Raw genomic sequence first — 27,599 nt, forward strand, 5'->3', positions numbered from 1 at the left:
GGAAGCAAGGTGTCACTATTATCACGTACTTGGACGATCTCCTCATAAAAGCGAGATCAAGAGAGCAGTTGCTGAACAGCGTATCGCTTTTTCCGGAAGTGAAACGGCAACACGGCTGGATTCTATATATTCCAAAGTCACAGTTGGTTCTTACAGCTCATCTGCCTCTTCTAGGCATGATCCTAGACACAGACCAGAAAAAGGTTTATCTCCCGATAGAGAGAGCTCAGGAACTCGTGACACTGGTCAGGAATCTATTAAAACTAAAACAGGTGTCAGTGCATCACTGCACTCGAGTCCTGGGAAGGAGGGTGGCATCATACGAGGCCATTCCCTTCGGCAGGTTCCATACCTTCCAATGGGACTTACTGGACAAGTGGTCCGGATCACATCTTCGGATGCATTGGTTAATCACCTTATCCCCCAGAGCAAGGGTGTCTCTCCTGTGGTGACTGCAGAGTGCTCACCTTCTCGAAGGTCGCAGATTCGGCATTCAGGACTGGGTCCTGGTGACCACGGATGCAAGCCTCCGAGGGTGGGGGGCAGTCACACAGGGAAGAAATTTCCAAGGGCTGTGGTCAAGGCAGGAGACTTGCCTTCACATCAATATCCTGGAACTGAGGGCCATATACAACGCCCTAAGTCAAGCAGAGACCCTGCTTCCGGTTCTGATCCAGTCAGACAATATCACCGCAGTGGCTCATGTAAACCTCCAAGGCGGCACGAGGAGCAGGGTGGCGATGGTAGAAGCCACCAGAATTCTTCGCTGGGCGGAGAATCACGTAAGCACACTGTCAGCAGTGTTCATTCCGGGAGTGGACAACTGGGAAGCAGACTTCCTCAGCAGGCACGACCTCCACCCGGGAGAGTGGGGACTTCACCAAGAAGTCTTCACGCAGATTGCAAATCGACGGGAACTGCCACAGGTGGACATGATGGCGTCCCGCCTCGACAAAAAGCTAAAATGGTATTGCGCCAGGTCAAGGGACCCTCAGGCGATAGCTGTGGACGCACTAGTAACACCGTGGGTGTTCCAGTCGGTCTATGTGTTTCCTCCTCTTCCTCTCATACCAAAGGTGCTGAGAATTGTAAGAAAAAGAGGAGTGAGAACAATACTCATTGTTCCGGATTGGCCATAAAGGACTTGGTACCCGGAACTGCAAGAAATGCACACAGAGGACCCATGGCCTCTGCCTCTCCGACAGGACCTATTGCAACAAGGGCCCTGTCTGTTCCAAGACTTACCGCGGCTGCGTTTGACGGCATGGCGGTTGAACGCCGGATCCTAGCGGAAAAAGGCATTCTGGATGAAGTTATTCCTACGCTGATAAAGGCTAGGAAGGACGTGACAGCAAAGCATTATCACCGTATATGGCGAAAATATGTGCTTGGTGTGAGGCCAGGAAGGCCCTACAGAAGAATTCCAGCTGGGTCGATTCCTGCATTTCCTACAGTCAGGAGTGACTATGGGCCTAAAATTAGGGTCCATACAGGTCCAGATTTCGGCCCTATCCATTTTCTTTCAAAAAGAACTGGCTTCACTGCCTGAGGTTCAGACGTTTGTTAAGGGAGTGCTGCATATTCAGCGCCCTTTTGTGCCACCAGTGGCACTTTGGGATCTTAACGTGGTGTTGGGTTTCCTGAAATCCCACTGGTTTGAGCCACTTAAGACTGTGGAGCTAAAGTATCTCACGTGGAAAGTGGTCATGCTGTTGGCCTTAGCTTCGGCTAGGCGTGTGTCAGCTTCGGCTAGGCGTGTGTCAGTATTGGCGGCTTTGTCATGTAAAAGCCCCTATCTGGTTTTCCAGATGGACAGGGCAGAATTTCGGACTCGTCCGCAATTTCTGCAAAAGGTGGTGTCATCTTTTCATTTGAACCAACCTATTGTGGTGCCTGCGGCTACTTGTGACTTGGAAGATTCCAAGTTGCTTGACGTAGTCCGGGCTTTGAAAAATGATGTAACCAGAACGGCTGGGGTCAGGAAGACTGACTCGCTGTTTATCCTGTATGCATCCAACAAAGTGGGTGCTCCTGCTTCAAAGCAAGCTATTGCTCGCTGGATCTGTAACACGATTCAGCAGGCTCATTCTGCGGCTGGATTGCCGCATCCAAAATCAGTGAAAGCCCATTCCACAAGGAAGGTGGGCTCTTCTCGGGCGGCTGCCCGAGGGGTCTCTGCATTACTGCTTTGCCGAGCTGCTACTTGGTCGGGTTCAAAGACATTTGCAAAATTCTACAAGTTTGATACCCTGGCTGAGGAGGACCTTGTGTTTGCCCATTCGGTGCTGCAGAGTCATCAGCACTCTCCCGCCCGTCTGGGAGCTTTGGTATAATCCCCATGGTCCTTACGGAGTCCCCAGCATCCACTAGGATGTTAGAGAAAATAAGATTTTACTCACCGGTAAATCTATTTCTCGTAGTCCATAGTGGATGCTGGGCGCCCGTCCCAAGTGCGGACTTCTTCTGCAATACTTGTATATAGTTATTGCTTAACTAAGGGTTATTTTATGGTTGCATCAGGTTTATCTGATGCTCTGTTTATGGTTATGTAGCATCGGTTGAGTGATGCTCAGTTGTTGTTCATACTGTTAACTGGGTAAGTTTATCACAAGTTGTACAGTGTGATTGGTGTGGCTGGTATGAGTCTTACCCTGGATTCCAAAATCCTTTCCTTGTAATGTCAGCTCTTCCGGGCACAGTTTCCTTAACTGAGGTCTGGAGGAGGGGCATAGAGGGAGGAGCCAGTGCACACCAGATAGAACTAAATCTTTCTTTAGAGTGCCCAGTCTCCTGCGGAGCCCGCTATTCCCCATGGTCCTTACGGAGTCCCCAGCATGCACTACGGACTATGAGAAATAGATTTACCGGTGAGTAAAATCTTATTTTCTGCACCCAAATACCTTTCTCGTGATCTCTGAGACGGACTTGGTCACCCGATTTTAGATCAGATAAGCTTTTTGCTCGCCTGTCATGGAACAGTTTCCGTTTCACCTGTTGATGTTCCTTACTCAGTCTGACCAACGCTGAGTTATGTGTATTAAGCAGTTCATCATGTATGGTGTATCACTGAAGAAACTTGCGTGTCTATATTTATTTTATGCTCTTCAGGCAAACAACCTAGACCTTCAAACACGTCTCTGTATTCTGTAAACATCGATTTGCAGTCATCTTCTACTTGTGATGTCACCATAAAAACTTTCTTTAGCAAGATTAGTTTCTCACAGGAACTTAATCCTAGAATCGGTTGCACATTTTTATCCACAATCAGTAGATATGTTTTAAACTGTTGTCCCTTATATTTCAGTGTCACTAAGCATGTACCTTTCACAGGAATTTCCTCCCCAGTGTACCCTGTAACTTTCACTTTGGCTGGATGAATTTTAGGTTTTACTCTAAAAGTCTTATAGTTTTGAAATGATATTAAATTCACCTGCGCGCCAGTATCAAGCTTAAAGGGAATGACAATCTCGTTCACAGTTAAAGGGACAATCCATTCTTTCTTATCTGCACTGCAAAGTTTAATGCAATCCACAAAGAATTCCTCTGTTTAACAGCATGCACATTGGTTGTTTCCCTTTTAATTTTACAGCATTTGGCAAAGTGATTAAGTCTACCAAATTTCATGCAGGTTTTACCATAAGCAGGGCACATTTTAGGATTGTGAGCATTTCCACATCTACTACACATTTCCTTGTTAGACTGTAGCTTAGACTGCTTCATTCTTGAGAATGGAGGTTTGCTTGGCTCTGTGTTCTGCACTACATGGGCAGCAGCATCAACTTCCTTGTGTAACTTTTTGGCTTGAAATCTAGTTATTTCTGCAGATCTACACATAGTCACTGCCTTCTCTAGTGTTAGGTCTTACTCTCTCAGCAGTCTCTCTCTGAGTCCATTATCAGGTATTCCACAGACAATACGATCTCTAATCAGTGAATCCTTTAAATCACAAAACTCACAGGTTTTACTGAGTGATTGCAGCTCTGTAACATACTGATCAAATCCATCTACAGACTTCTGATCACATGTGAAAAACTTATATCTTTCATATGTCACATTTTTCCTTGGCACAAAGTAATCTTCAAACTTTTGCATTATAGAAGATAGCACCATATTCTGCCCCTCAGCAAACTGAAAACTATTATAAATGTCCAGCACATCCTCTCCTATCACATGGAGGAATATGGATGCCTTTGTTTTGTCAGCCTCTGAATCAGCTCCACATGCAGCAAGATATATATTAAACCTTTGCTTAAATCTTTTCCAGTTTTCAGACAAGTTACCAGACATCAGCATGCCGGTTAGAGGAGCCAGTTTATCCATGGTTACTCACTGTTTGAAGAGAGGAGCACACGGCAGGCTTTGCAGACACTGATTATTACAGCCTTACAGACTTCTGCAAGATTCTTTCACACTCTGAGAGCACTAGCAGTCCAAGTTAAACTTCTTCTGACACCATGTTTTGTTCATGTTTGTAAATCCAGTCATCAGGACACAGAGACATGCGAGTTCACTGCTGTGCTGTTTATTCCATCACCAACTCCAGACACACTGCACACTGGACCACCCACTTCCCAGCATCCCCCTGGTCCCAGGGACCATCACTGAAGATTCAGGCTTACACAGATTAGTAAGGGAGTGTCTACAAATATAAGCATTCTAATATACTAACATCACACCTATTAGATCCTTTTGTAAGGATATCCTTATGGCTATCCCAAGCATGTTTAAATTGCTCTACTGCGTTAGCCTCTACCACTTCTGATGGGAGGCAATTCCAATTGACCACTACCCTTTCTGAGAAGTAATTTTTCCTGTGAAGGAAGTGACAAAGTATTTTTTGGGGGTGGAAGTGGGGGGCACTCTTAGTGTATACATATGTGGTATCTTAAAACTTAATTTTTAATAGAATAAAAAGTACACACAAACACTTAATGCATATGTTAAAAGTACAATTTAATCTATTGTGTATGTTGTCTATACACATGTAATCATATAAACAATGACATACTGGTAGATAGTGGCACAATTAGTCACACAAACAGCAGTGTTCAAACAGCAAATCCAGGAACACTAACCACCCCCTGGCCTATCACTTGGGCGACTAATTCACCATCAGGAGCACTATCTCTTGTGACTAAAACCTTTTTAAAACAAAGCTGCTCAGACTTGAATACCCAAAATACCTGGACTGAATCTCACATCCAGTAGTTCTATAACCATGTCAGATTTGTGCTGTCCCTGTCACACTAAATAATTATTAATAATAAATATGTCAAAATTAAGTTTTTATTTCTCATGCTACAGTATATACCAGAAGATGCAGTTGGAAATGTAGGTTTGGTGTATGTGAGATACCTCCCACTGAAGAAAAAAAAAACTTACACAGATTAGTGATAACATTTAATCAGCATTAAAAATATTATATATACAATTTACTTCTATTGTAAGTGCATTATGTACATATGTTGACACGCCTGGGCGATAGTAGTAGTGCACAAATAGGGATACAAAGAGGGATTCAGTATACAGAAATAAAATGATTGCATTGTGAAGAGATTGTGTAGATTAGACTCATTTCTGGTTCTGACGGTTGAAATTATAAAAACTGAGGCACTGTACTGCATGCAGGACAGTTAGGGGAAGATGGAGGACACAAGTATACAGCAAGCTCTTCATTATCTCCTGGGTGCTTTGCAGGATACTGCAATGATGCACAATATAGGAGACATCCAGTAACCCCAATGTGAGGTAGCTCTTCTATGGAAAACTTGATTTGGTAGGGTCAAGCAGGGTCGGACTGGCCCACAGAGTGAACAGGGGAACCCACCGGTGGGCCCTACTGCCTGTGGGCCCTCCTCCTCCTCTAGGGATCAAGTTCCAGACTCTATCCTAGTGCACTGGATTTATGCATTTTATATATATATATATATATATATATATATATATATATATATATATATATATATATATATATGTTACATTATACTTCACAAGAATTAGGTTTATTATATATATTTACCAAGAGGCACAGAACATGTAATGGTTAGCTAATCCTCTGTGGTGGCTGGCCACGCCCCCACTGGAACCTGGCTACACCTTTAAGCATGGGCCCCTACAGCAGCATTCCCCCGGTGGGCCCTTCATGCCCCAGACCGACATTGGGGTCTAGTAGTTGCATTCAGGTGAAAACATCAAGGTTTCCTACTGTATACTGCATATAGTCACAGGTACATCCACAATCAATCAATCTCTGGATCGTATGGTTCTACTAACAAAACTATAGCGCAATTCCACAGAGTATGATCTTAGTAATCTATATACCTGAATAATCTCAGCAGGCCACGTATCTGGCCAGTTCCTGGAAGGAGTCCACTATATATTTACACAGTAGCATCACTACCAAGTGGCTTTACAGAACACTCGGTTTCAGAATATATACTGTATGGAGTGTGGCTGTAGTGTCCCCAACCATATCGTTGCTTAGTCTGCTGTGAGTGCTTTATAATAGACTGTACATCTAGGATAAAAATACAGTACAAGCTTTTCTTCTGTTGCACAGTGTAGACTATCCACAAGTACATCAGTGTGACAGCGGAGCAGCAGAGATGAATGGAACGGTGCCCAGTTCATAGGATCTCTTTAGAATTTCATTAGCAATCTCCTGGATGTGTCCATCATTGAGGAGGAAGCACCGTGCTCTGGACCCGCAGAGCAGAAAACTGTGACGCAGCTCCCCGACACAAAGAGCAGCACACGGAGTGTTACGGACCAGGACCTTTTTCAGGCCAGGACTCGGAGGTAGTATTAATAAATAGGGGGGGTGGGTTGGATCCATTACAGGAGCTATAATTCCCTCTAAAAAAACAAAACAGAAAACACAAGAAAAAAATTTAGAGGACAAAAAAGTGGTGGAAGCCTTGTACACAAATCGACAATAAAATAACCACCCTCATTCACTCACTGACAGCTACAGCACAACATACTAACTGAGGTGTGTGTCTCTCTATCACAGCTACAGTACACTCTATGCACATACACACACACACACACACACACACACACACACACACACACACACACACACACACACACTAAAAGCAAATGGAATGTGGTCAAAATCCAGGCAGTCAGAAGACCAACAGCGCACAGGCGCAATAAGAGAGGACGGGGACCGTGTGTAATCTTCGATTGGGCCCCCTCCTCTCCGGCGGTGCAGCAGACTCTGGCATTGTCCACACCGTGGACTTCTCTACTGTGCATACGTGAATCACCAGAAAATAGCCACTGCCGCCATTTTTCAAGTGATTTTTGCTGCTCTGCAGCAAGCGCCGAGCCAATGGAGAGGCGAGTGTAGTTGAATAGGTGCACCGCACACCTTGCACCCATTATCGATGCGCCAGTGCAACAGCAGGATTCAGACAGAATCCTGATGGATGCCAGAGGTAAGTACTGGGGTTGGGGTTAGAGTTAGACACTCAGGGGAGGGTTAGGCAAAGGATGCAGGGGGTGGGGGAGGTCAGGGTTAGACTGTGGAAAAGGATGGATAGAGTCAGGCTGCGGGGTGGTGGGGTGGGGGGGTTAGAGTTAGGCGGCTGGGGTCGGGGAGGTTACGGTTAGGCTGCGGGAGGGATGGATTATTGAGAAAATACTTAACCTCGATCTGCCGGGATTCTGGCCCACAGGGTTCCGCTGTTGGTCTTCTGATTGTCGGGATCCCGACTGCCGGAATTTTGAACCCAGCCCAGGCAAATAAAAACAGCACAAAATTACCTTCATTATTCCATATATCCAGGACAGATATGATGCAACCCTGGTGTATACTCCTACTTTGCCAGGCCGTCCACAACCTTCGCCCCAGCTTACAACACCAACTTGCTCCCAGTGGGTGTTTTGACCCAAATACACCAAGGGGCCACCACTGTCACCCTAAAACCAATATCAGAAACGTTGCTAGGCTATATGAAGTCCAAGGAAAAATATAAATAAAACATGGTAATCTAATATAAAAATAACAGTGATATTCCCAATACTTAAACTATAATACATTTTAAAACATAATAAACTAGTATAAGATGGGGTGATGCTATGGGGTCCTGCACTATCCCATAGCACAGCTTCCTGCTCTAGCCCATGTAATAAGCTAGCACACACCTGAGCAATGCTATGGGATCCTGCAAGCATAGCACAACTTCCTGCTCTGGCCCCTGTTATAAACTAGTATAAGTCGGCGTAATGCTATGGGGTCCTGCAAGCATACCACTATCCCATAGCACAACTTCCTGCTCTAGCCCCTGTAATAAACTAGTACAAGCTGGGGTGATGCTATGGGGTCCTGCAAGCATACCACTATCCCATAGCACAACTTCCTGCTCTAGCCCCTGTAATAAACTAGTACAAGCTGGGGTGATGCTATGGGGTCCTGCAAGCATAGCGCTATCCCGTAGCACAACTTCCTGCTCTAGCCCCTGTAATAAACTAGTACAAGCTGGGGTGATGCTATGGGGTCCTGCAAGCATACCACTATCCCATAGCACAACTTCCTGCTCTAGCCCCTGTAATAAACTAGTACAAGCTGGGGTGATGCTATGGGGTCCTGCAAGCATAGCGCTATCCCGTAGCACAACTTCCTGCTCTAGCCCCTGTAATAAACTAGTACAAGCTGGGGTGATGCTATGGGGTCCTGCAAGCATAGCGCTATCCCGTAGCACAACTTCCTGCTCTAGCCCCTGTAATAAACTAGTACAAGCTGGGGTGATGCTATGGGGTCCTGCAAGCATACCACTATCCCATAGCACAACTTCCTGCTCTAGCCCCTGTAATAAACTAGTACAAGCTGGGGTGATGCTATGGGGTCCTGCAAGCATACCACTATCCCATAGCACAACTTCCTGCTCTAGCCCCTGTAATAAACTAGTACAAGCTGGGGTGATGCTATGGGGTCCTGCAAGCATAGTGCTATCCCGTAGCACAACTTCCTGCTCTAGCCCCTGTAATAAACTAGTACAAGCTGGGGTGATGCTATGGGGTCCTGCAAGCATACCACTATCCCATAGCACAACTTCCTGCTCTAGCCCCTGTAATAAACTAGTACAAGCTGGGGTGATGCTATGGGGTCCTGCAAGCATAGCGCTATCCCGTAGCACAACTTCCTGCTCTAGCCCCTGTAATAAACTAGTACAAGCTGGGGTGATGCTATGGGGTCCTGCAAGCATAGCGCTATCCCGTAGCACAACTTCCTGCTCTAGCCCCTGTAATAAACTAGTACAAGCTGGGGTGATGCTATGGGGTCCTGCAAGCATAGCGCTATCCCGTAGCACAACTTCCTGCTCTAGCCCCTGTAATAAACTAGTACAAGCTGGGGTGATGCTATGGGGTCCTGCAAGCATACCACTATCCCATAGCACAACTTCCTGCTCTAGCCCCTGTAATAAACTAGTACAAGCTGGGGTGATGCTATGGGCTCCTGCAAGCATACCACTATCCCATAGCACAACTTCCTGCTCTAGCCCCTGTAATAAACTAGTACAAGCTGGGGTGATGCTATGGGCTCCTGCAAGCATACCACTATCCCATAGCACAACTTCCTGCTCTAGCCCCTTTTCAGAGACAGAACAGAGCCTTCTTCTGAGAATGCACAGCACAATGGCCCAGAACAGGCCTCCACTCTGAGTACCACAGCCTTGTAGAGACCATACTTATTGTAGTTAGACCCTTTGGTATATGCCATTACAGTATTTGTGCAGCACATTTTCCTACCTTAGCAGAGCTCTCTATGGAAAATGACAGTCACTATACTGAAAATGTATGGGTTTTGCTAAAAAAAATAAAGATAATAAATACCTGGCAAGCATCAGTTCCACCCGAAAGCCGACCAGCGCATAGCATACTGTCCAGGATTTGGCCAAAATATTCTTGGTTACATACGTCATTGGGGATCGATGTGATGGAAACTTCCTGAAGTGTTTGGGCCAGGGCTGGAGAAAATAGATGAAACTGTGAGTGGTGGAAACGTGTAAAGAACAGAGCTGGACGCATGACGCATGTAAGTTCTGAAGCAGAATGACAGACGTGGGTGGAAGCAAAAGGGAAAAGAAGCCTGAATAGGAGAGGATGAAACCAAATGACAGAGGACAACTGGCCTTCATGCGATCTGCCCCAACTCAACTGAAAATGGAAAGGGTTCATTGCGATTATACCAATAACAATGGGAGTTCTGTAGGCCATCGCTGAGCAGATCTTTCCCTTTCAATATGACAATCCTACATCAGCTATGATGGAAAGGAGCCCTTGGAACTACAGTGATGGATTGAATATTTCCAAAGCACAAGTCACGTATACTGTATATTTGTATGTATGTATGTCATCTCCCCACTTACCACCTCCTTCCGAAATGTCACCCCAGCCTGTTACTAACAACGGAGAACCACTCGGCAAGTTGTTATCAAACCCAGGAAGGCAAACTGGCTGCACTGTGGCTGAAATGCAAAACACGTTAAAAAACAAAAAGAGTATTACAAAGGAAAAAAGACTATGAAACACAATCCACAGCACAGGCACATACTATTACAGTGCCACAACCCGTATCAGCACCAAATATATATCTTCATGTTTAAAAAAAGGTTTTGTTAAAAGATATAGGTTACGTTCATCAACCCATTCCTATCTAGCCATGGGAGTGCCACAAGTCCATGCCCCTCGGACTCACGGCACGCCCCTGTTAGTAGTGATTGCACGCCCCTTTTATGCTCATGCTCACCAAATACAGCCGACTGCCAGGCTTACCAACTTCATGCTCCCCACCAACAGCTGACTACCAGGCTTACCAACCTCATGCTCACCACATACAGCCGACTGCCAGGCTTACCAACTTCATGCTCCCCACAAACAGCTGACTACCAGGCTTACCAACCTCATGCTCACCACCAACAGCCGGCTGCCAGGCTTACCAACCTCATGCTCACCACATACAGCCGACTGCCAGGCTTACCAACTTCATGCCCACCACCAACAGCCGACTGCCAGGCTTACCAACCTCATCCTCCCCACACATAGCCGACTGCCAGACTTAGCAACCTCATGCTTCCTACAGTCACAGCCCAATAATTACAACCCTGTTCCCAGTGATGCTTACCCCATACAGACCTAAGCCATTATTAATCTTATACAGTTCCATGCCCGCAATTACAGCCATGCCTAGCAAAACAGCTTTAAAACCCAGATTTACAGCCTTCTACACATCACAGGTCCATGCCAACCATTACACGCAGCCTCCTACACATCACTGGTCCATGCCAAACATTACACGCAGCCTCCTACACATTACAGGTCCATGCCAACCATTACACGCAGCCTCCTACACATTACAGGTCCATGCCAACCATTACAGAAATCCTCCTACTCATCACAGGCCCATGCCAACCATTACACAAAGCCTCCTACACATCACAGGTCCATGCCAACCATCACACACCGCCTCCTACACATCACTGGTCCATTTACTTTGAGGTAATATCCCTTTAAATCGACTGAGCAGTCCAATTCTAAAACAACTTCTGAAATCCCCTTTTCACTTAGCTATCAATACCTCACTGGTAGGACCAATAATTCTTCCTCCAGCAATACCATGTATGTGATTCTAAATGCTTTGCAAAGATTAACTAAGCCTGGGAGAGAGATAAAGCAACAGCCAATCAACTCCTTACTGCCATGTGACAGGCTGTGCTTGAAAAATGACAGGATCCGATTGGCTGGTGCGTTATCTCTCTTCAAGGCTTGGTACATCTGCCCCATAATCAGTTGCTGATCTTTTCTGCAAAGGCAGCGCCCAGTACAATCTCCATTCTCATGGGATGTTTGGGAAATAAAGGTGACATGTTATTACCTGATAAGGTGAGATCATTTTTGAGCTTAATCAGAGCAATGTCGTATGGTTTCTGTTCTAAAATGTAGCTGGTGGGAATGAAGATTTTGTCCACTGGTGAGGCAAACAAGTAAGTAAGAGTGGACCCGCCAGCCTGGACGCGCCACCTATCCACTTGCTTCTGAGTCCTATGTTGGAGAGAAGGACTGGTAATATTATAGTTATATTTACAGCTCTAGAGATGACATTCATCCCTAGTGGCTGTTTTAATAATACACGCTTATTTGGAAAACAAGCCATGTCCACACATCCATCAAAGCCCTAGGCACAGTCTGTAAAAGCTGCAGTGGGAATGAAGACGGTAACGTGCTCCTTGACTTACTTTTGAAAACAATGTGCAGCGCAGAGGATTATACGGGGGGCAATGATGCTTCCGCCGCACAGATGTTGCCCCATGTACTGCATACTGACTTGCCACGGCACATTGTCTATCAAGGCATCATGGCCTCCAATGATTCGTTCTTTTTTATGGTTGACGCCACAAACTAAAGAGACAAATGGAATAAGAAATGATAAATGTGTGAGAGAGGAAAGCATGAATGCCGTCATCAGTTATATTACAGAGTGGTGGTATGGACAATAGAATAAATATTATCTATGGCTGTGGAAGAGAGCCCAAGTCATCTTAGAGCTATGGGGGTCATTCCGAATTGATCGCTTGCTAGCTAGTTTTAGCAGCCGTGCAAATTCTATGCTCCCGCCCACTGGGGAGTGTATTTTAGCTTAGCAGAAGTGCGAACGCATGTGCAGCCGAGCTCTGCAAAAACAGTTTGTGCAGTTTCAGAGTAGCTCTGAACCTACTCAGCGCTCACTTCAGCCTATTCGTGTCCGGATTTAACGTCATGCGAACGCCCAGCCACACCTGCGTTTTTGCAAACACTCCCTGAAAGCGGTCAGTTGACACCCAGAAACGCCCCCTTCCTGTCAATCTTCTTGCGACCGTCAGTGCGACTGAAAACACTAGAACCTGTGCAAAACATTAACGTCCTTTGTACCCGTTACGACGCGCGTGCGCATTGCGGTGCATACGCATATGCAGAAAAGCCATTTTTTAGCCTGATCGCTGCGCTGCGAACAACGGCAGCTAGCGATCAACTCGGAATGACCCCCTATATACTGTACATAGGTCTCACTTAGACAAGTGTTCAATAAAGTAACTTGCACAACATTCTAAGCTGCATGCTACAGATGTAAATCACTGTGAATAGATACAAATTCGTTCAGCATCCCGGTGGTCAAAGCCGGAATCCCAAAACCACTCAGGAGACCGGCGCCGGGACACCGACAAAAGACATCCTGAAGCGGTACGGATTAGGGTTAGGCACTTAGGGGGGGTTGGGAACTAGGGGAAGATAGCCCTAGCTGACACCACTCGAGGGTTAGCCCTAGCCATAACCCCGAGGGTTAGTGCTAGCCACTACTCCCGAGGGTTAGCTCCAGCCACCACCCCTGACGGTTAGCTCTAGCCACCATGCCCGAGGGTTAGCCCTAGCCACCACACCCGAGGGTTAGCTCCAGGCACCACCCTGAGGGTTACCTATAGCAACCACCCCCGAGGGTTAGCCCTAGCCACTACACCCGGAGAGTCAGGGGATAGAGAAGGGTAAAAATATTTATCCCCGTCGATGTTGGGTATTTCATGCTGAACCCCAATAGAGCTATGGCCCACACTGCACTGATATAATTATACTCACCTCTCCGGAGTCCCATTGGACATTTTCCCGTACATTTGTATATGCGCAGTACAGAACATGGCATTACGTAAGATCAAACTGTACAATTAGGGTTTCTGTTCCTTCATCACTGAGAGGCAGAACAAACCATAGAGAGAAGCTTACAGGTGAAACTCAAAGGATTTTAGACACAGAAATGTCGGCTCTCTGAAAAGCATAATCTTGCATACTGTATGTACTCAGTACTTGGTTTGTGCCCCTTTTGCATGAATTACTGCCTCATCACGGCAGAGTGGCATGGATTCTGTCAGCATGTGGCACTGCTGAGGTGTTATGGAAGACCAGGATGCTTCAGTAGCGGCCTTCAGCTCTTCTGCATTGTTCGGTCTCATATCTCTCATCTTTCTCTTGGCAATGCCCCATAGATTCTCTATGGGGTTCAGGTCAGGTGAGTTTGCTGTCCAATTCAGCACAGTAATCCCACGGTCATTGAACCAGGTTTTTGTACTTTTGGCAGTGTGGGCAGGTGCTAAGTCCTGCGGCCGTGCTGCGGGAATGAGCGGTCGCCTCGTGGGCTTGTGTTCAGCACCCTCAGGAGCTCAGTGTCCTGTTAGCATAGATAGAGAACCATTAACCTCTAGGGTTGGTTCCTACGAAGCAGGGAGGCTGTTGACAGCAGCCTCCCTGTACCTAACTCTTTAAAAAAATAAAATAAAACTAGAAAAACTCCTAGGAGCTCCCCTAGCTGTGACCGGCTCCACCGGGCATATTTTCTAAATTGAGTCTGGTAGGAGGGGCATAGAGGGAGGAGCCAGCCCACACTATTAAACTCTTAAAGTGCCCATGGCTCCCAAGGGACCCATCTATACCCCATGGTACTAAATGGAACTCCAGCATCCTCTAGGACGCAAGAGAAAATCCTTTTTTTAATTGATTTTATGTAATATTCTAATTTTCTGAGATTTTGGATTTGGGGTTTTCTTAAACTGTAAGCCACAATCATCAAAATTATAACAAAGGCTTGAAATATCTCACTATGCATGTAATGAGTCTATATAATATATTAGTTTCACCTTTTAAGTTGAATTACTGAAATAAATGAACTTTTGCACAAGGGTGGTCATTCCAAGTTGTTCGCTCGCTAGCAGTTTTTAGCAGCCGTGCAAATGCTATACCGCCTCCCACTGGGAGTGTATTTTAGCTTAGCAGAAGTGCGAACGAAAGGATCGCAGAGCGGCTACAAAATAATTTTGTGCAGTTTCAGAGTAGCTTCAGACCTACTCAGCGCTTGCGATCACTTCAGACTGTTCAGTTCCTGTTTTGACATCACGAACACGCCCTGCGTTCACCCATCCATGCCTGCGTTTATCCTGGCACACCTGCGTTTTTTCGAACACTCCCTGAAAACGGTCAGTTGACACCCAGAAACGCCCTCTTCCTGTCAATCACTTTGCGGCCAGCAGTGCGACTGAAAAGCGTCGCTAGACCTTGTGTGAAACTACATCGTTCGTTGTAAGAGTACGACGCGCGTGCGCATTGCGCCGCATACGCATGCGCAGAAGTGCTGTTATTTTGCCCGATTGCTGCGCAGCGAACGAAAGCAGCTAGCGAACAACTCGGAATGACCACCAATATTCTAATTCTCAGACTCTCCGACCACTAACCAACCATCCTACAGCAAGCAACCCTTCATCAATTTTACATTACACATTTTCGCCTTCATGGTTCTCAATGTTTCAGGTATAAAATGTAAATCAAAGTAATGTAGCAACAGAAAGATAAAAGCCGTAGTGGTAAGTACTCACCTAAGCAAGTCAGAGATACAACATTGCCAGACGAACAATTCCTGCAAAGCAGACAGATACCATGAAAAGGAGACGACATACTGTAGTGATACACAGGCAAGGTAGGTACTCCTATCTCCCTTCACATTTAGGGGCCCATGTAGAGTTGGAAACAAACAGAATTTGCACCTTTTTTTTATTGCAATTGGTGTTTCCTCTAGCTGTGCACCAAAAGCTTCTATCCACCCTTATCTGTTATCACCCCTTACGTTTCGTGAGACTGAATTGGGGTTGGAGAGGGAATGAGAACAGTACAGTAAGGGTGTATTCGCACAACATGCGGCAATGCATTGCTGACTAGAAGAAAGGGGCATATACGTCTGTCCTGAGGTGAATCACTTGTGGGCACTCAGCCCATGAAGCAAAATGCAAACAGACGATTGGTTGAATGTGCCCACAGCTTAAGAATGACTGAATGCGTCTGAATCCATAACACTTATGCTAATAATATAGTAATCTGTTCACATTGATATTTACAATTGGTCTGCAGCAATTTGGGGGAAGGCAACAAACAGGGGTATTTTGAACATACGGTTTTTCATTTTGTCTTTAGGACTTGTTCCCGTTTACTTTTAACAAGGTAAATGCAGCCTTATTAGATATAAATAACATAGGGCCGGATTCAAAGGGGCTTATTCAAGTTGCATCACTAAGCGATGCATAGCCAGATTAAAGGGGGAGGGGTATGCTGGGCATACTGTACCCTGGGCCCCCCTTTGTCAGGGACCCCCTGCCCAGAGCACACTGACATCACTAGCTTTCCCTCTTAAGCAGCAGCAGAACCAGCAGCCAGAATGTGAGCAGGACAGTATGCAGTGCAGGCAGAGACACAGGAATATAATGTTTCATGAGCTACCAACACAGCTTTCTAACCAGAAGAGAGAGAGTGTGGAGAGAGCTGTAAGTGACACATGGATCCCAGCTTCTCCTCCTCCCGGCCTGGGTGTCTGAGTCCTTTGTAAACTTATGAAACTAAACCATTTGGTGCCAGATATGCCCTCATGCTGCCAGATATGCCCCACAGTGCCAGATATGGTCCACAGTGCCAGATATGCCCTCATGCTGCCATTTATGCCCCGCAGTGCCAGATGTGCCAGATATGCCCCACAGTGCCAGATATGCCCTCATGCTGCCAGATATGCCCCACAATGCCAGATATGTCCTCATGCTTCCAGCTATGCCCCACAGTGCCAGATAAATTATATTCCTTGTTCAAGGAATTGCAGTCCCCAGCTAGACGAAGTACTTTCGTTAGCACTACTACAGGGAAAGATAGAACTGGCAGATCCAGCAGTAAAGGGCTGGGTAAGCCATCTATTCCCAATATTAAAACAAGACAGCTCAATAAGACCAGTGCTAAACGTCGAAGGGCTGAACAAATACTTAAAAGCAAAGAAGTTTCGCGTGGAGGGTATTTCAGACATTCCATACATTCTCACAAAGGATTGCTTCTGCATAAAAATAGACCTAAAAGAAGCTTTCCATTCTATATCGGTTCACCCCAACCACAGGCATTTCCTCAGATTCTCCTGGAAACACAAATTATACCAGTGGACTGTCATGGTGTTTGGCCTTTCATGTGCACCCTATACATTCACACGGGCTATGAAAGCAGTCGTTGCCCACCTGCGCCAGCGGAGCATCCTGTGCATTGTGTATCTAGACGACATACTACTCGTACACCCAGACCTAGATACACTTACCAAACACAGAGAAATAACTCTCTCCTTATTAGGAAACTTGGGCTTCACTATAAACACACGAAAATCGGTACTCACCCCAACCAAAACACTTACGTTTCTAGGTTTCAACCTGGATACCCCTTCTTTCTCCCTAGCAGTGCCGCTGGAGAAATGGTTAGACACAAAGACGTATATACAAAAAACGTCCACAAAACGCAGATAATCCCTACGCGACTTAGCAACTATCATAGGGAAAATAATTGCAATGTCCCCAGGTTTTCGTCACGTACCCCTACTATGCAGGGAGATGCAAAGCCTTTTGAGAACACTAATTCACGCTCACTATACCTGGAAAAACACAATTTTTCTTTCCAGAAGGGCAAAGACAGAGATATCTTATTGGAACAGTCTCTCTCTTCCTCCTCCTCGCCTTCTCATAGACCCCCCACCCTCCATGACGATAACCACAGACGCGTCGTTGACAGGTTGGGGGGAGGGATACTCTCGAGAAAAAGCAGTCAGGGGCACTTGGTCAACAGAAGAATCCCAGCTGCACATCAACATACTAGAGCTACATGCAGCAAAACTAGCCCTGAAAGCGTTAGTTCCCGCCCACATAAAAGACTCCTCCATTCACCTATGCTTAGACAACATGACCGCAGTGTCATACATAAACAGAATGGGGGGTACTAAGTCAATATCGCTATGCAGAGAAGCTTTGGAAATTTGGAACTGGGCTACTCAAAGGGATATACTCCTCCTTGCGTCCTACGTCCCGGGACAGTTAAACGAGCTAGCAGACTCCTTGTCAAGAGAAAAACCTTTCTCTAGATTCTGTAGCCCTGAAGAACAAAGTTTTCAAAACAATAATACAGACATTCGGGAACTTAGAAATAGACCTATTTGCCAGTCCCACAAACGCTCAGACCCCCCAATTTGTGTCCAGAATATGGACAACAGGAGTATGGAGAATGGATGCGATGTCCTTTCCGTGGACAGATATACCTCACCCATACGCCTTCCCTCCCCCGGCACTCCTCCTGAAAGTACTTCAGAAAATCAAGGAAGACCAGGTGCCCCACATAGTACTAGTATACCCAGTCTGGCCATCCAAGGTATGGTTCCCTTTGATCAGCCAACTACGCAAAGGCCCCAAAATTCCCCTGGGATTATCCAAGGAGTGTTTCCAGGGAACTCAGGACACATTAGAGCAGAGGTTCTCAAACTCGGTCCTCGGGGGCCCACACAGTGCATGTTTTGCAGGTCTCCTCACAGAATCGCAAGTGAAATAATTAGCTCCACCTGTGGACCTTTTAAAATGTGTCAGTGAGTAATTAATACACCTGTGCACCTGCTGAGTTACCTGCAAAACATGCACTGTGTGGGCTCCCGAGGACCGAGTTTGATAACCTCTGCATTAGAGACTCTACCCCAGTGCATGTGGATGGCAATATTACTAGGTTGCTAACCGACCTCTCTTTAGCCTCTCCAACAAGAGCCCTAATTAACGCGTCCTTAAGACCTCGTACAAGGGCCAGATACTGCGCAATAATTAAGGAATTTGAAACATGGCGATCCCAACAGATAACTCCCGCCCAAAACTCACTAATCCACTTAGCTCTAGACTTTCTAGCATCTAAATACCAAATGGGACTAGCATCGGCCACTATAAGGTCATACGGCTCGGCCCTAGCCATCATAATCCCAAACTTAACAATCAACAAATTATACCTACGCCTGGTCAGAGGAATCCACCTCTCTAGACCCATACTACCAAAGTACTCAAACACCTGGGACATAGAGCATTTTCTCTCTTTTCTGTCCTCTTGGAACACAGACACTAATATCAGCAACTAGAGCGGCTGCCAAAGGCATTCCTTTACAGTCCATCATGCTAGCTGCAAGATGGTCCTCCGCTAGAACTTTTGCGAAGCACTACTGGAGACCAACAGACTCGCAAAAAATCGAGTTCCTCAGAGCAAACACCAGGTATGTGGTAGTCTGCCCACCTGCTTTTGCTAGGTGGCAAGCCTCCCGAAGAACAGAACACTAGTTTGCAGGAATCTATGACCTGCAAACTGGATTTGTTCTAGGGAACAGGATTGCCACCTAGCAACAGCTCCCACCCAACCCACCCTCAATGTTGCTAGGGCTGTTGTTTCCTCTAAAGAACTCTTCAGATGATAACTTTCCGCCCTCTCGTATTTCCTTAGGCGCGCCGAGAGACCAAAAGAAGCCGCAAGCAGCTGCCAATAAGGAACAAAAGTAGAATGTTTTCCGCCTTGGACATCTTCACCTGAAAGTTATGACATTTCTACCAGTTTAGAATTATTCTTCACCGCTACTAAACATAGTGGACAGTTACCTTTCCCCACTTCATTTAGGGGAACGTTATTACTTGAATGTTAAATAAACTAACTTTGGTTTTCAATACTCTTCGAGTGACTTTTCTCGCACAATAATCCATACAGAGCTAGTAAAGCACTGGAGCTACGTAATATAACCTATGTTTTAGGGACAGGTTTGTCACCAGTGAGCTTCCGAAAAAATCTAATCAGAGGCTGGGGCGCGCGCGCACGTGACGTAACGTGCGCGCGCGCCGGCCAGCCCCTGGAGATGTGGGAGGGAGTGAAAATTCTTTCACTCTCCTCTCCATCAGCATTTTCGGGAGGCTTGCTGCCTTGCCCACCTGCTGTTGCTAGGTGGCAATCCTGTTCCCTAGAACAAATCCAGTTTGCAGGTCATAGATTCCTGCAAACTAGTGTTTGCTCATACTGTTTCTGAGTATGTACTTTGTGAGGAAGAGGAGGGTGAGGATGAGGAGGAAGAGGAAGAGAAGGAGGAGGAGGAGAAATATTACAGAGACTAGGCAAGAAAACAAATACCCTAGACAATAATCCTCCAGTTGTGACAGATTTATGTGGTGTTTTAGAAAATAATTCAGGATAAATTTACTTACCCAGTGATTGGAACCACTTGAATCCCACTGCCACTCAGCAGAATATTACTGTACACCCCATTAGATGCTGGTGACGGTATTTGGGAGAATGACGGGGTACTGAAAATTGAGGAAAATGGTTTTATTTTATTTTTTATTTAGCATTATTCTCTATATAAACAAATATTTGACAGTATATGAGTAGAAGTCATCAGGGCAGCCATCAGGGGGGGTCTGTGGGGACTGGTGTCCCGGGCCCTTACAGAGAGGGGGGCCGACCTCTGGCTCCTACCGCCAATTACAGTAGAGGTGAGCCAATCTGTGGATCAACAGCAGTCTGATATACAAGGAGGATTTGTTAAAACAAGCCTCATATGCGCATCAGCTCTCTGTAAACCGTATCTGTAGGTCTGCAGCACTCCATCTTTATGTAATGTCACAATGTATGACATCACATAGGGGTGGAGCAGACCGGCAGAATCTTTTTTTGGGGGGAGTTGGGGCCCTGTCTAATTTGTCAGTCCCGGGCCCCATAATTCATCTGATGGCAGTCCTGGAAGTCATCAACACAAGTTACACAGTTTTCTGTTACAGATTTTCATAGCTATTCAGGTTTATATACCTTCATATAGCTTGAACTATGGGGGTCATTCCGAGTTGATCGCTCGCTAGCTGTTTTTAGCAGCCATGCAAACGCATAGTCGCCGCCCACGGGGGAGTGTATTTTCGCTTTGCAAGTGTGTGAACGCCTGTGCAGCCGAGCTCTGCAAAAAACATTTTGTGCAGTTTCAGAGTAGGTCTGAACTTACTCAGCCCTTACGATCACTTCATTCTTTTTGGTGCCGGAATTGACGTCAAACACCCGCCCTCCAAACGCCCGGACATGCCTGCGTTTTCCCTACCACTCCCAGAAAACAGTCAGTTGACACCCATAAACGCCCTCTTTCTGTCAATCTCCTTGCGATCGGCTGTGCGAATGGATTCTTCGTTAAATCCATACCTCAGCAACGATCCGCATTGTACCCGTACGATGCGCATTGTGGTGCATACGCATGCGCAGTAGAGACCTGATCGCAGCGCAGCTAAAATCGGCAGCGTGCGATCAACTCGGAATGTTTATAGGTCATAGAGGTGGATTATCTGAATGTTTTGTCTTTCACTGAAAGTGAGAACATTTTTGGATTGCCTAAATTAAACACAAGTTGCGCAATGCAAGCTACCGATTGCTGCCATATTTTTGTGAATGCTTTTAACACATCCTTAAACAGAGAGTTAAAAGTCTTTAAAAAAGCTACATAAATCTGCAGCAGACTTTTATTTATCTCCTTTAATTGCTTACAGATCACATTTTTGCAATAAAAAAAACATGATCAAGGAGAGTCTTTCCATAGTTACACAATTTTGGAAAAGAGCAGCACCCACGTTAAAAGAGTTCGTCATTACTGTTCCCATTCAGGTGAGACAGACATAAAAAAAAAATAATAATGATAACCCCATTTCATTTATCACTTTTACTCATGCTGTTTTAAAACAAGTGCTTTTGCACCGATTTCAAATTTTACCAGTCAATAGTATTATTAGTCAGATAGACTGCTAATACTATTCTTGGTATACAGTATGGGAGCAAAAAAAAAAAAAAAAAAAAAATCGTTGTTATTTATTTATTTATTTATTGTATATGTAGGTATTCTGCGTGACCACTAGATGGCAGTCACCAACTGCATTATTTATTTTAAGAGACTAGGGATTCTATTCGTTATTAGCAGCCAGGGAGATTTTTTAATTGTTGCAGTGATAAATCCCTTATATCCGCAATTTATAATAAAAAACAATATTGGGGGAAACAGCAGAGTGATACTCTGAGACCTCAGTGACGCCGGCCAGTCAGATCACACTCAACAGTGCACATGTAGGACGTGGGTTGCTAGACTGTGCACTGTTAATGAAAGCCCTTTATTAAAAAAATAAAATAAAAATGCATTTGTAAACAGATAAAGTGCAGTGAAATAAATTTAGAATAAATGTGAAATCTATTTTTTTTTTTTATATATCTATCTATGCACAGCTGGCCCTAATCAATATGATGCCCTAGGCAAGATTTTGGCTGGTGCTCCCTAGCACCGCCGCTAGTTCCGCCTCTGTCCCTGCACCCCTTTCCCATCGCCACTCAGTCACAGAAGTCCCCATTTTGGTGCTCCTACCCCCTATATTTTAAAAAGGAACAGAACGCACATTCAGCGCGCAGCCCAAAAAGGGGCGTGTTCTTTTAGGAAGGGGCATGGCCACACAATAGTGCTCCCAATTCAAATTACGCCACACCATATTGCTCTTTATTCACATTAGACTACACAGTAGTGCCTTTTCTATACATTACGCCACACAGTAGAGCACCTTATACACATAATGCCACACATTAGTAATGCATTTATACACATAATACTACACAGTAATGCCCCTTACACATGACACACATTATTAATGTCCTTATAAACATAATGCGCCATACACATTATGCCAACCTTGATTAATGTCCTTATACACGACACACATAATTCCCCTTACACATATGTTGCACATTATTAATGCATTTATACACGACACACATAATGCCTCTTACACATATGCCGAACACTATTGCACAACAAACCTACCCACACACAGCACTCACATGGCCGCTAACACTGTGACCTCTTCCTCTGCTTGGATAGAAATGTGTCCTCATACATCTTGCCTCAATATGCCATGCAGCTCCCATCCAGCTCTGCTAACGTTGTGCGCCTTTATTTGCAGAAAATGCATCTAATTTTCATTGCTATGTGACTAGAACGTACAAGCAGCTTCTACTGATTAAAATGATATGTAGCATGCCTATATTCTGTGTGCCACTGTGACTGTATCAGCATACGAAATGCTACGTTACAGTGATTTCCAGGAATACACTGTAATGTAGCATTTCATATGCAGATACAGCCGCAGTCACACACAGAATATAGATATGCCGCATATCATTTTAATCAGCAGAATCTGCTTGTGCCCCATGGCATTCCAAATGCCCTAGGCATTTGCCTTTGGCTAGGACCGGCTCTGCATCTATCTATCTATCTATCTATCTATAAGCAAGCCCTAGGGGGCATCCAGAGTGCCGGCGTTACGCTGTATGGAGATATATATATATATATATATATATATATCTATCTCTATATATACACACACACACACACACACACACACACACACAGTCTCTCTCTGTATATATATAGAATCCTCATCAGCGGCACACAGGACACAGTCACAGAGACATTGAATGGATATCAACGTTTCAAACCTTTACTGGTTTTTCGTCAGGATACATCCTGACGAAAAACCAGTAAGGTTTGAAACGTTGATATCCATTCAATGTCTCTGTGACTGTGTCCTGTGTGCCGCTGATGAGGATTCTATATTTACTGCTGCCATGCAGTTATGAGGGCACCGGACCAAGCTTTGTTGTTTATCTAGGGGAGTGCCAAGTCTGTGCTGGACTATATATATATATATATATATATACGGACCATTTTTTTCACTATGGAATAAACACCTTCTGCTTAACTATTGCTTGCATCAGTCCCTGAGTGCCGCTGCATGCCAGGAAACGCTGTGTATATATATATATATATATTTAAATAAATGCAGTATGCCCGGCACTCCACTGAAACCCAGTGAAATTACCTGGGTGCCCTTCCCTTGGAACAGCAATGGGCCAAACATAGAGATAGGGTGGCGGGAGGAACTCATCAATGTTTCAGGTATTTTAATCACACCTTTCGTCAGGATACTCCTTGTCTTCACACTGTGAGGCAGAGCCGGATTAAGGGGGGGCCCAGGGGACACAGTACCCCAGGACCCCCTTATACTGGGGACCCCCTGTCTGTCACCAAGCACTGGACATTTACATGATTTTTTTTTTTTATAAAGTTCTGCCGTTGGTGGCAGTGGTGCAGAACCTCCCCTCCTCCACTTCTCTCTCGCATGGACCAAATTTGTTTTCCAGAGATGGAAACAGCTTTGTCTCCATCTGTGCACTGGCTGGGCACACCTGCACTCATGATCACAGCCGTCGAGCATGCACGGCTGCTCCTCACAGAGCTCTGATCAGCAGAGCTTTCAGCTGTCTGCAGCACTGGACACATTGCAGGCAGCAGAGGGAGCTATTGAGTTTGTGCAGCAGCTCCGCTCACATGGACTTCGGCAGTGACAATCTCCTCCTCTTCTCTCTTGGTATGGTTAGTGCTTTAATGTGTGTGTGTGTGTGTGTGTGTGTGTGTGTGTGTGTGTATGCTACAGTATGTGTGTATGTATGTATGGTCAGCGTGTGTATGTACGTACGTACGTACGTACGTACGTACAGTATGCTGTTTGTATGTGTATGCATGCTATGTGTGTGTTGTGTATATGTACAGTATGTATACTGTATGTATGCTGTGTGTGTGTTTTAGGCATGCTGTATGTGTTGTGCATAGTTACCGACATTCTGGCTGCTCTCTGCGGGAGAGAGCAGCCAGGTCGGCTCAGAGGGCGGGCAGGGGAGGCTGTGACGTAGGGGAGGGGGTGGGCCGGAGGTGGGACGGGGGTGGAGCAAGGGCGGGATGGGGCGGAGCAAGGGCGGGGTCATGATGATGCCTCCTTTAAGCCCCGCTCTGTAATGCCGCGATCACCGGCATTACACTGCAGGGTGTGTGGCTATGATGACGCGATTCAGCAAGAATCGCGTCATCGACTGCCCGGACCTCCCACTTTACACACTAAGTGGGCAGACGGGCAGGGGGGACCCCGCGAATCGGGAGACTTGCCTGCTCTTCCGGGGGGCCGGGAGGGTCACCCGATTTTCGGGAGCCTCCCGGCCATTCCGGGAGAGTAGGCAAGTATGGTGTTGTGTGTATGTACAGTATGTATGTTGTGTGTATGTATGCTATGTGTGTGTTAACTTTGTAGGTATGCTGTGCGTGTATTAAGTTTTCGTCTTGAAGTAAGGCTGTCAGAAAATTCATTTTGTGACAGGCAGATTATATAGAACTGTACTATTGTAACCAGCAGCTTGCATGCCCTAAAGGGCCCTACACACTGGCGGATACGGGCAACCCGGCGGCGGGGGGGGGGGGGGGGCAGTGACGAGTGGAGTGAAGTTTCTTCACTCACCCAGTCACCCGGCTCCATAGCAGTGCAGGCAAATATGGACGAGATCGTCCATATTGGCCTGCATGCACAAGCGACGGGGCACCAGCGATGAACGAGTGCGGGGCCGCGTATCGTTCATCGCTGGTGACTTCACACTCAAAGATATGAACGGTATCTCGTTCATTAATGATCGAGATCGTTCATATTATTCACCCATGTCGCCCAGTGTGTAGGGCCTATTAGATGCTAGCAGAGCATTCCCCAGCATCATACTATACCACCTACCATGTGACAGTGTGATATTGTTTTTGTTTTTCCACATTGGATAAATGTGCTTTTTATATATATATATATATATATATATACACATACATATATATATATGAAATGATAAATGTAGGGGAGCGCTCAAATAACAGTCTTTATGATTCTTATAGGTTTCTTCAGATTGACTATCCACAGTTCAGTAGAAGTTTTCTAGAAAAAACCCTCTCACCAAAAATCACCCAGGCAGCGAGAACACTTATTAGTCCATTTCTTTTAAAACTTGGAATTTAATAAAACTCTTTGTGTATTGTACAACTCTTACATTTGTCTTGACATTCGTGGGATAAAGATCTTATTGGGACTTGCTGTCCACCCCAGCCGGGGGAGCTCCTAAGACAGCTTGTCCACCAACTAGTGTCTAAGAACGTCACCCAACGCGTTTCGTCTATACAGACTTCCTCAGGGGTGTTTTCTAAGAGTAAGAGCGAAGTTCTAGCTGAAAATTTGTATAAAAATGGGGAACACCTATATAAACACGGTTATTAAAATTATATATCCTAATTAAACCAGATGATCCCAGAATCCTAAAGTTCCAGCGTTTAAGAATGTCCAGATAACTCTCCAACATTCGTTTTTTGTTAGTTGCAAACTGGAGCATGTGTCCTCAGTGCTGGCTCAGCCATTAGATCAACATCAACAAGGTCGATATAAAAATATGTTGACATAAATTTTCTATGTTTTTTTGGTGTCATTTTCTCTGTTAAGTGACCAGGAACCCCAATTAGTGCACTGTGTCCTCTCGCATTGCTGCGAGCAAGGTGCCTCGCTCTGCTACCGCTGCGCTCAGCACAGGTTACTATTCCCAATCGTAGTCCGCGTGGATCGTTAAGTATGAAAAAGTCCAAAAAACAAATAAAAAAAACAACAACTCATGTCGACTTTTTTCATGTTGAACTTGTTGATGTTGACCTAATGGTCGTGTCGACCTAGAGTCCGGATACCACAGTCGTTATACCATCATTCTAGTAATAGACATGGCCCATTGTAAATTGGAACATATGAAATAAACAAAGTTACTGCACTATAACAAAGTCTAGTATTCTGACCTGGAACCTGTGCTGCTGTCTTGACAACGGGCCTGTCTCACCTCACGGTCAGCTGTGCCTAAGGTGGGCCACAGTGAACCTCAAAACCGCCTTGCGGGTGACACTCACTGCACTCTGAGTAACAGGGGCCAAATGTAACAGAGCGAGAGTTTCAAAAAGTGAGAGATTTGGTAAGGGTTTGCAGTTTTTTTTAAAGTGGCAATCATTTACACAACAAGATCCACCTGGTTTTGTAGTGTAAATGATTGGCACTTTAAAAAAAAAAACCTGAAAAACCTCACCAAATCTCTCACTTTCTGAAACTCTCACTCTATTACATTTGGCCCCAAGTGAGCCAGTATCACCTTCTGGCACTACATGCATAGGGGGGCATTCCCCAACGTTTGGAAAGAGATAAAGTACCAAGCAATCCGCTACCAACTGTCATTTTTCAAACACAGCATGCAAAATGAGAGGTGCTGATTGGTTGCTACTTTATCTCTCTGCACTGTAGTCAATATAACGTACCTGGAATATCCCAGCTGTGCGCATACAGCTTTTGCTGCGGCTGTGTTAAACCCATCGTAACAAATATAGCTCCATGCCCCGGAGGATGTAAGGATCTGTACAACGGAGTCTGCATCTGAAAGCCTGACTGTGACAAATAACAATTAGCTGGTCATCTTCTACCACGGTCATTATATATTCAGTAATGAGCGTGCAGCTACGAACTTCACAAGGACACAATAGTGGGTGATGCTCACCAATGGAACTGTTACTGTAGTCCACGGGCTGCACACAGCGCAATTCATCCTCACCGCCGGCGCAGTCAGACACGCCGTCACACCACTTGTCCAGTGGAATAAACTTGAACGATTTGGTGCAGAAGTAGTAGTAATTATCAAGGACCACTTTAACTTTAACGGAAAAGAATGACAGAAAATTATTCAATTATTCACTGTACAAACACTAGCAATTATTATGATAACAATCCTTAGCAAAGTTTCCCCATGATCGAGAGATGCTTAGTTAAAAT

General features: G+C 45.4%; 1 protein-coding gene across 2 annotated transcripts in view; it reads right to left on the reverse strand.

Annotated features, from left to right (window-relative positions):
* Positions 1 to 4,936: 4,936 nt before the first annotated feature.
* Positions 4,937 to 27,599, reverse strand: part of TMPRSS4 (transmembrane serine protease 4) — a 64,331-nt gene continuing 41,668 nt past the window's right edge. For both annotated transcript variants that reach the window (XM_063943595.1, XM_063943594.1), the window contains exons 4-13: positions 27,328 to 27,480; positions 27,092 to 27,218; positions 20,079 to 20,177; positions 15,399 to 15,439; positions 12,243 to 12,405; positions 11,882 to 12,048; positions 10,377 to 10,475; positions 9,841 to 9,974; positions 7,771 to 7,926; positions 4,937 to 6,855 (exon numbers count right to left, since the gene is read on the reverse strand). In XM_063943595.1, coding sequence (XP_063799665.1) covers positions 6,844 to 6,855; positions 7,771 to 7,926; positions 9,841 to 9,974; positions 10,377 to 10,475; positions 11,882 to 12,048; positions 12,243 to 12,405; positions 15,399 to 15,439; positions 20,079 to 20,177; positions 27,092 to 27,218; positions 27,328 to 27,480 — 1,151 coding nt within the window. In that variant the 3' untranslated portion in view covers positions 4,937 to 6,843. The remainder of the gene's footprint in view (positions 6,856 to 7,770; positions 7,927 to 9,840; positions 9,975 to 10,376; positions 10,476 to 11,881; positions 12,049 to 12,242; positions 12,406 to 15,398; positions 15,440 to 20,078; positions 20,178 to 27,091; positions 27,219 to 27,327; positions 27,481 to 27,599) is intronic.

This window comes from Pseudophryne corroboree, chromosome 10 (genome assembly GCF_028390025.1).
Source record: "Pseudophryne corroboree isolate aPseCor3 chromosome 10, aPseCor3.hap2, whole genome shotgun sequence".
NCBI lineage: Eukaryota > Metazoa > Chordata > Amphibia > Anura > Myobatrachidae > Pseudophryne > Pseudophryne corroboree.